Raw genomic sequence first — 11,239 nt, forward strand, 5'->3', positions numbered from 1 at the left:
CTGGAGGCAACAGAGCTACCAGTGAACACAGCTTCCAAGGGGCAGGAGGAGGGATATTCTGGAGGGGGAGGCAGCTGTGTGAAGGGAGGGCACGCACACTGCTGACCGACTTCAGTCATGTGTCAACAGGGTTGATCAGTGTGACCCAGGTCAAAGGCAACAGTTGGGTAGGGTGGCTCACACCTGTAGTCCCAGCATGCAGGAGGCTGAGGCAGGAGGATTGTGGCAAGTTCCAGGCTGGCCTTGGCAACCCGGTGGGACTCGGCCCTAACAAACCCAAAAGATGAGCTGGGAGATGCCTCGGTGATAAACTCTCACCTCACAAGCATGGGGACCCAAGTTTGGATCCCTAGAATCCACATAACAATTGACACGGAAGCCCGTGTCTGTGACCCCAGAGTCCTACTATGAGATGAGGGGCAGAGATGGGACAGTCCACGGAAGCCACGGCCCACTCAACTGTGAACAAGAAAGACCCTGCCTTGAACAGGGTGGAAGGGAGGGACACACCTGAGGGTGTCCCCAGACCTTTGCATGTGTATGGACACTCGGGAACCTGCATGTACACATATGAGTACATGTGCACACTCAGCCACACACATACCACACCACACACAAATCACACACACGCCTCACCATACATCACACAAATACCACACTCAAACCATACACACACCACACCACACACACCACACCAAACACGCACCACACACAAAGCACCACACACAAAGCACACACACACAAAGCACACACCACACCATGCCATATATCACACACATACACTACACACTATACACACTGCACACATCCCACATCCCATATACACATACATCACACACCACACACCACACCACATACCACACCACACATACACACCACACACATCACATCATACATCACACACACATACACACATACATACACACATGCACACACACATACACAAACACTATAGACATATACAAGCACTCAGACACATACACATAGACACACACTCAAACATGCATGTACACATAGTCACATGCACACATGTACATACAAGCACAAACACAGAAATATACACACATACAGACACATATGTGAACACACAGACATACACTTGAACACACACACACTGAAGAAGGCAGGGGCTATGGCTCAGTGGGTAGAGCGCTCACCCTGTCTTAGGACCTGTGGTTAATGAAGCCCCGGGTTCCAGCCCGGTCCTCCACAAAGCAGGCATGGTGGCACATACCTGTAACACCAGAGCTTGGGAGCTGGAGGCTTGAGGATCAAGAGTTCAAGGTCATCCTTGGCTACATAGTGAGTTCAAGGGAAGCCTGCGACACACGAAACTGAGGGGGGTGGAGAGAGAGAGAGAGAGAAGTTGAAGGAGGCAGAGTATGGTAGTGTGGTGTGTGTGTGGCCCCTTCCTGAGCTCTGCACCGGAAAGACGAGGGAAGGAGGCCTCTGTCTCTCCTCACCTCAGAGCTTTCCACAAACGACAGGGTGCTCTCAGGTGCTAAAATACTCTAAACCGACCCAGGGCACACCCTGGGAAACATCAGAGCCCCAGCAACAGGAGGGGGGTAAATAGATGTGGATATCTTCCCATGGTGGAGTATCACACAGCAACGTAAAAGTGGAGGAGCTGCCACAGTTATGGAAACCTGGGGGCAGCTCAGCAATGGAGCAGAGCAGAGAAGCCAGGCACAGCCACTGTAGGACACCTCTGGACAGGCCCCAGATACCCTTCAGGGAAGGGCCTGGGGTATCAGGGCCTCCATAAAAGTAAAAAGAACTGGAGGTTGAACATTGAACAGCTGAGCCACACCCCAGCCCCTCACTGGGGGACTCTAGGCAGGAGCTCTACCGCTGAGCCACACCCCAGCCCCCTCACTGGGGGACTCTAGGCAGGGGCTCTACCACTTAGCCACACCCCAGCCCCTCACTGGGGGTTCCTAGGCAGGGGCTCCACCACTGAGCCACACCCACAGCCCCTCACTGGGGGATCCTAGGCAGGGGCTCCACCACTGAGCCACACCCACAGCCCCTCACTTTGGGATCCTAGGCAGGGGCTCCACCCCAGCCCCTCACTAGGGGACTCTAGGTAGGGGCTCTACCGCTGAGCCACATCCTCAGGCTCCTTTTGTTTTTTGAGGAAGGGCCTCACAAAGTTCTGTCCTTGAACACTTAAATCTCCTGCCTCAGTCTCCTGAGCAGCCGTGAACACAGGCCTTTGTCATTGCACCCGGCTTTGTATCTACTATTTCATAGTCTAATTTTTCCTGGTGGCAGAAAGCACTAAAGAGTCTCACTGAAGAAAATTTAAGGAAGAAAGTCTACATGGTGAGGACATTACACAGAGCAGCCCCAAGAGCGGGCACTGTAGCACGTGGGCTACCATGGACATTTTATGTATACAAGTGCTTTGTGTACAATGTGTGTCTGCATGTATTGCCTGCATGTATGTAAGTGCACCCATGTCATGCAATGCCCATAGAGGTCAGAAGAGGGCGTTGGATACCCTGAAACTGGAGTTAGGGATGATTGTCAGCTGCCATGTGGGTGCTGGGACTCGAACCCAGGTCCTCTGCAAAAGCAACCAGTGTTCTAACCACTGAGCCAGCTCTCCAGCCCATCCCCCATCCCTGTGAAGTTTTAAAATATTAACATTGGAGAATCATTTGGAATTTCTCCTTGCATTCCTTTGAAAGCTATTGATCGATTGATCGAGACAGAGTCTTCCCATGCAGTCCAGGTTGGCCCCAAACTCCTGGTAATCATCCTGCCTCAGCCTTCTGAGTGCTGGATGTCAGACATGTGCCACCATACCTGCCTAACAGCTTGATAACATATTTGGGGCATTTCTCAGTGTCTCACAATCTTCTTGGATGGTAAATAGCTGTGCAATATTCCATAGTGAGCGGGTGTGGTCACTGCCTCCTCCAGGTTCAGCTGTTGGAATGGGGGCTTCTAGGCTGTTCTCAGTCTGAAGTCTTCACATGCATTGTCTCCTCAGGGAGACTGTGTTAGAGCCTGGGGGGCCCCAGCTGCACTTTGCTAGATTAAATGTGCATACCTCCCAGCACCCAGCAGTTCTCCAGGAAGGCGCTCCAAAGCAGTGTCCCGAAGGGCTGGGGAGAGGCTGGATAGAAAATGCGGGCCACGGAAGCGTGAGGACCAAGCTCAGTCCCAGCATTCACATAAGAAGCCCATATGGAGGTGCACACATGTGACCCCAGCACTGGGATGTGGAGACAGACAGACCCTTGGGGCACGCTGGCCAGTCAGCCTGGCCAATTTGTTGAGTTCCATGGGAGACCCTGGCTCAAAAAATAAGGCAAACAATGCCTGAAGAAACTCCCAGAAGGTAGACTTCTCCACACAGACACACACAGACATGCACACAGACACATAGAGACAGGCATGCAAACAGACACATGTACACACACAGACATGCACACAGACACACACAGACACACATGCACACAGACACAGGCATGCACACAGACAAACCCAGACACAGACACAAATACACACACAGACACAGACATGAACACACACAGACACAGACACATGCACATAGACACACAAATATGCATACACACAGACACACACACAGACACAGACACACAGAGACACACATGCACAGACACATAGATACAGACACACAGATACAGACACGTGCACACATACATGCACACAGATACACACATGCATGCACACACAGACACATGCACATACACACATACACACACAGAGATACATATACACGAAGATACATGCATCCACAGACACATATGCACAGATACAGATACACACAGACACACATGCACATCCACAGGCACACATGCACACACATGCACAGACACAGCTACACATGCACAGACACACATGCACAGATAGATACACACAGACACACATGCACAGACACAGCTACACATGCACAGACACACATGCACAGATAGATACACACAGACACACATGGACAGACACAGCTACACATGCACAGACACAAGCACATACAGACACACAGACATACACACACATGTGCACACACACACCAGATAATGGAAAAGATGGGGCAACAGAGGAGACACCTGGCTCAAGGAACGCAGGGTAAGGAGCCCCCTCCACAGCAGCTTCATTTGCATGGATTACGTGCACACACAGGTGCACACACAGAAACACATGCACACACATGCACACGGAGACCCCAGGCTTGCTGAAGGAACAGAGCCCACTGTGAGCACTGAGGACCGAGGACCACTGGCTGTGGGGCAGGAGGGCAATGGGGATGGGGAGGGTGGGAATGTTTCAGCAGGAGCCCAGCAAGGCAGAGCCCCTTCCACGAGGCCCTGGAGAAGTTGTGGTGTGTGCGTGTGTGTTGTGTGTGGTATGTGTATTGTGTATGTGTTGTGTGTTGTGTGTGTGTGTGTGTGTGTACAATGGGTGGCAAGGTCCTGCCCATCTCAAAACAACTGAGAACCTATGGGCAAATGCTGATTTAAGAAAAATAAAGTGTTCTGGGTTCTAGGCCCAGCACTGCAAACCAACCAACCAACTAACCAGAATAAAATAAAAACAAGTGAAAAAAATTCCTCCCACCAACCTGTGGGAACCATCAACTGCCCTGTCCTGTGACAGAGGGCTTCCCTGCCCCACAACGACATCTTAGAGAGAAGCTAGGCTGTGGTGCCTGCTGCCCCTGTAGCGTCCTGGGCCACGCTGTGTGGGAATAGGCAGTGGGAACCTCCCAGCCCTGTGGTTCCCCCAGAGGAGGCCGCTGTGGGGACTAGGCCCAGCTCAGTACCTGGATGAACTCACGGAGTCGGCTACTGCATGCTAGGCCCTTGCTGAGGTCACAACAAGGAATGGTGGCACTGCAGTTGGGGGTTTGGAAGGCAGATGACAAACAGGCAACCAGGCAATGGGAGTTGGGAGGAGGCTCTGCAATGTCCAGAATTCAGCTGGGGCCATGTATGTGCGTGTATGCATCTGCCTGTACCTGTGTGCACTTGCATGGAACAGGGTTCAGGATCAGATGAGTAAGTCATGGCAGTCCACAGGGCAGGGGTTCTCTGCTCTGAACCCTGGCCCAGCAAACCTGCTTCTAGGAACTGATCCCAGGGCTCGATCCCCAGGGCCAGGGAGACAGGGGACCCACAATTTGCCACGGTATTTGCATAAGCATCAAACTTGCAACCAAGAAGGAACTAGTTTCTCTTCTCTGGTCTGTGCTGTGGTACCAGGAGTCAACATTAAAGAAAGCACTCTCAGATGCAGTCACACTACCCACCTCCATGGCCCTCTGGTGCTGTTTGTAATGGTTGCATGGCACTCAGGGGCATGGGAAGTCTGACATTTAACCAGTCCTTCCTCAATGACAGGAACATTGTAGTCATAAAATCAACACTGGAAGCTAGGTATGGTGGTGCATGCCTGGAATCTCAGCACTTTGCAGAGTTCAAGGCCAGCCTGGCCTGCAAGGGGAGGCCCTGTTTCAAAAAACCAAAACAGCCAGGTTTGGTACCACAAGCCTGATTTCTCAGTTCCTAGGCAGGCTGAGGCAGGAGGATTAAGAATTCACAGCCTACTGAGGTTATAGGGTGAGTTCAAGATCAGCCTGACCAACTGACTGAGATCCTGTCTCAAAATAAGAAGTAAAGTGAGGGGTTAGGGTGCAGCTCAGTGGTAGAGCCCTGCCTTGAATCCCCTAGTGAGGGGCTGGGGTGTGGTTCAGTGGTAGAACCCCTGCCTAGAATCCCCCAGTGAAGGGCTGGGGTGTGGCTCAGAGGTGGAGCCCTGCCTAGAGCCTCCAAGTCGGGGCTGCATTCATCCCCAATATGGCAAAAACAAACAAAACCCCAACAGTAACTTGGGCCCAGAGAAGAATATCTGTAGAGATGGTTCAGCGGTTAGAGCACTGATTGCTCTTGCAGAGGACCTGGGCTGGATTCCCAGCACCCACATGGCAGCTACGAACTGTCCTTAACTCCAGTTCCAGGGGAATCTGAACTCCTCTTCTGACCTCCGTGGCATTGCACAACACAGGTGCACTCATATACATGCAGGCAATACACTCATATGCATAAAATAAAAATCTAGTGTCACCAAGCACGATCTTCCTGGCTTCATCACTAGGTGCCAAACCCAATTTCAGACCAGCACAAAGCACTGTGAGTCTCTTTTCTTTCCTCCCTCAAGGAAAACAGGGCTGGGGCCACAGCTGTGGGCAACGTGTCTGTGTCTGCTGAATGGGCATGGGGATCTGAGTTTGTGCTCCAGCACACACGTAAAAGCCAGGCATGGTCGTGCATATCTATAAACCCCAGCACTTAGAGGTGAAGATGGAGGATCCCTGAGGCTTACTGGCCAGACAGCCTGGAGGGACCTATGAGCTTCAGGTTCAGAGAGACACCTTGTCTCCAAAGATAAGGTGGAGACTGACTGAGGAAGGCACCTGAGATCTGGCCTCCACTTGCAGAGGCACATATACATCACACACACACACACACAAATACATGAACACAAACACACATACACATATACACATGCACACACATATACACAAACACACACATACACATGTGTAGACACATACACATGGAGACACACACAACACACAAACACACATATACATAAACACACATACACACATGGATGCATATATATACAAAATATATAATACACACATGCAAACATACACACATACACATATGAAAATATACATATACACATGCACACACATACACACACACATATATACATGTGCACAAATAAAGACATTCATACACATACACACATTCACACACATATGTATATACACATGCACATGCACACATCTATACCTACACATACACACATGCACACACATCTACACAGACACATGCATGCACATGCACATTCACACTCATGCACACATACACATATACACAAGCACAAAGATACACATATACATATACATACACAAACACATAGATATATACACATACATTCATACATATATACACATACATACACAAATACACAAACATACACATGCACACACATATACACACATACACAAATAAGCACATTCATACACATTCACATATAGACACATACTCATACACACATACACACAAGCACACATGCACACATACATATACACACATGCACACATACACATATACAGATGCACAAGCACACATGCACACACATACACATATACACATGTATACAGACACACAAACGCACATGCACAAACACATGCATTCACAGACATGCGCACATACACACATGCACAAACATACACACATTCACACATAGATGTATACACATACATTCACACATATACACATGCACATACACACATTCATACATGTGCACACACACAGATGTATATACATACACACATCCATACACACATGCACACACATACACATACACACATAGACCTATACACATACACACATCCATACACATACAAACATGCACACACATACACACATAGATGTATACACATACACACATTCACACTCATGCACATGCACAAACATACACACATTCATACACGTGCACACATTCACACACATACACACATATACATATGCACATACACAAATATGCATTCACACACATACACACATGCACACACATACACAAACACACATAGACATATACACATACATACATACACATACACAGATGCACACACATATACATACATAGATGTATAGACATATACACACATATGCACATGCACAAACATACACATTCATACACATACACACATTCACACACATACACATACACACATAGATGTATACACATACATTCACACACATATTCACATGCACAAACATACACACAACACATTCATGCACATGCACACATTCACACACATACACATATGCACATACACAAACATACACATTCACACACATACACATACACACATGCACATACATAAACACACATATGCATATACACATACACACATCCATACACATGCACACATACACAAACACACAGACATATACACATACACACATACACAAACACGTAAACACACATGCACACACATGCACAAACACATTCACGCACATACATTCACACACATACACAAACACACACAGACATATACACATACACACATTCACACACATGCACACATACACATACACACATGCAGAAACATGCACACATTCATACACATATGCACATTCACATACACACAAACACACGTAGATGTATACACATACACACACACATATGCAAGGAAGCAATGCACCATCCTGCTATTGAGTGCCTGGCGTGGGGGCTCTGCAGACATGCTGGGACATCCCTGGGGACTCCGGGAGGGGAGGGACAGCCGGCCCAACCTGTGGGACTGCAGGTGGCTTTTGTCCCCGTGTGTTTATCTAGGTATGCTTTCTGGTTTTCCTGAATTAGTTCATATTCATTCTGTAATAAATAAGATACATTTACATAAGCCCAGAAAGGTATTAAAACTAATGTAAACAGGCTATTTATATTGGGTGGGGGGTGATTTTTTATTTGGATAATTAAAAGCATCACTTCGTCGAGACAGAGTCTCTCTGTGACCCAGGCCGACCTGGACTCACTCTGCAGCCCAGGGTGGCTTCAACTCATGGCAATCCTCCTGTACCAGCCTCCGAAGTCCTGGGATCACAGGTGTGCGGCATCGTGTCCAGCAAGCACCACCTTTTAGAGCACCTCTTGTCCTCAGGCACCCAGCGTCCTGCTGTCTGGAAGCGGGAGGCAAGGCCTGCAGATGGCTCTGCTCTTGGGGAGTTTAGTGGCCTCCTGGGTGCAGTGTGGAACCCCAAAAGGGTGACAAGGGGGTGTTCAATCTCTACCTGCTTCCTCATCCTCTGGTAACGTCCATCTTGGTGGCAGAAGGCCTTCCCCTAGTTGGAGTTGGGCAGCCCAGGGAAGTCGCAGCTGGAGGGATGTGGGGGTGGACGTTATGCCAAGTACAGACATGGTAACTTACGGCCTGCTGGAGGTGCCAGCTGGCAAGGTGCGCCCGAGGAGGACGTGTCCTCGCAGCAGTGCTGGCCCTGGGCCTCTTAGGCACCTCTGGTTCACCTGTCCTTGCTCCCCAGCCCCCTAGGAAGGGCCTGTCCTCCTGAGGGTCTCCATTCTTCCCAGAGAGTGCTAGGTGTGCTGCTGACCCTCTGCTGAGGCCCGGGGGCCTGGAGCCTTCTACAAGTGCGAACCCCATTCTCCCATCTTTGTAAGAGGCCTGAAGGCTGACCAGATGCCTTTAGAACCGTGGCTTTCAGCCAGGTGTGGTGGCTCACATCTGTAATCCCAGTACACGAAGGCTGAGGCAGGAGAGTCCCCAGGTATTGAGGCCAACTAGGGCTGCAGAGCACCTTCAAGGCCACCTCTGGCTATGAGGCAAATGCAGAGCCGGCCTGGGAGAGAGTGAGACCCTGTCTCGACAGACACCTTAAACCAAAGCAAACCCAGGAGACAGACAAAATCCCCGCTGCTCCCAAGCCCAGGGTGAATGGAGTATGTGTCGATGCCTGCAGACGCTTTTGGGGAAGGAATGGGGTCAAGATTTGACTGGCATCCAGTGGCCAGGGACCAGCTGAGCACTCTGCGGCACCCAGGACAGTTCTGTCCTCATGAAGGCCTCTGTTCCCCATAGTCATAGATGAGGCGGGGGTGGCTCCCAGCAGCTCAGCCCTCAAGGCACCTTCTATGCCCTCTCTGTCAGCCCCGCCACAGCAGGCAGGCTGTGCACAACAGAAGCCACCTCAAAACCTACACTGACTGCCACACCAGCGCCAATCCTCAGTAGTCTCGCAACCCCTGCGAGTCCTCCAATCAGCTCCCCAGGATGGGCTTCCGTCCCCTTTCCAGAGGAAGAAATTGAGGTTTGGAGCAACCCCCTCAGGCCAACACCGCTGAGGGTGCCTATGGTGGAAGGACGGGTTCGGTCACCTCCACGTCTTGGGCACCCTGTCCTGTGCAATGGGGGTGGGCCAGGCAGTCCCGTAGAAACGCACACACACACACACACACACACACACACACACACACACACACAAATAAAACAATAAAAAAATCCCCATGAAAACTTCCAGTGCTGCCCGTAGAAACGCACACACACACACACACACACACACACACACACACACACACACACGCACACGCACACACAGCTGTGTGAAAACTCATCACAGGTGGTAGGAGAGGACATCAGGAACTCCAGGATAGAAGAATGGGGACAGCCGTCAAGGCGGCACCAGCTGCCCCTGACCCACCTACCCACTGCCGGCGACCCCCCACCTCTGCCCCAGGGACTCACCTGGATGCTGTTCTCCTGAAGATTCAAGTAGCGTGTGTTGACCGGGATGCTGGCAGGCACCTCGGCCAGCTCCCTCCGAGTGCAGATCACCCGGCTGGCCTGGTTGCTGCAGGAGCAGGTGGAGGGGCAGGAGGTAGCTGGCGGGGAGCCTCCTCCAGCAGCCGAGGTCACGGCCACACCGCCCCCGCCAGCCCCCAGGGGTGGGGAGAAGAGCCACAGAAGTAAGAGGGCCCCGTGGGGCCAGGACATCCTACCAGGCGGCAGCGGGGGGCACGGGGAGCCGAGGGCACGCGCCATCCTCAACGTTCATAATCCACTGGGGTGCTGGGGGGCTGTGGGAGGAGAGAGAGGGGCGGTCAGCAAGCGACAGGGACCCACATAGCCTGAGGCCCACCCAGCTCTACCAGAAGCTCCTGCCCCTTGCTGAGGACCAAAGCTTCAGGGACCCGAGTCGTCAGCACTAGTCCCATCCTCACTAGCCCCATCCTCACTAGCCCCATCCTCTCCTGGACCATTCTGCAGAAGCAGGAAACTAAGGAGGGAGGGAGAGAGGACATTCTCGCCCAAGGTCACATGGTCAGGAAATGACAAAGTTAGCCAGATTTTAAAAACTTAGGTTCTGCCAGGCCTGGAGACGCTGGCCTGTCATCCCAGCTGATCAGGAGACTGAGGCAGGAGCATCATAAGTTCAAGGCCAGCCCTGGGTTATGGAGTAAGTTCAAGGCCTGCTTGGACAACTTAGTGAGACCCTATTTCAAAAATAAAAAATTCAACATGTGGCTCAGTGGTAGATTACTTTCCCAGCATCCTCAAGGTCCTGGGTTCCATACCCAGGACTGCAAAAAAAAAAAAAAAAAAAAAAAAATTTTTTTTTTGAAGACCCAGGTTCAAATCATAACGCCCACATGGAAGCTAACAACTGCCCAT

General features: G+C 50.6%; 1 protein-coding gene across 3 annotated transcripts in view; it reads right to left on the reverse strand.

Annotated features, from left to right (window-relative positions):
• Lrrc4b (leucine rich repeat containing 4B) overlaps nt 1–11,239 on the reverse strand; it is a 37,762-nt gene that overhangs the window by 10,589 nt on the left and 15,934 nt on the right. For 2 of the 3 annotated variants that reach the window (XM_008845155.1, XM_008845154.1), the window contains exon 2: nt 10,313–10,644. In XM_008845155.1, coding sequence (XP_008843377.1) covers nt 10,313–10,609 — 297 coding nt within the window. In that variant the 5' untranslated portion in view covers nt 10,610–10,644. The remainder of the gene's footprint in view (nt 1–10,312; nt 10,645–11,239) is intronic. The other variant, XM_008845156.2, reaches the window with a different exon arrangement.

Source organism: Nannospalax galili, unplaced genomic scaffold (genome assembly GCF_000622305.1).
Source record: "Nannospalax galili isolate Female #2095 unplaced genomic scaffold, S.galili_v1.0 scaffold960, whole genome shotgun sequence".
NCBI lineage: Eukaryota > Metazoa > Chordata > Mammalia > Rodentia > Spalacidae > Nannospalax > Nannospalax galili.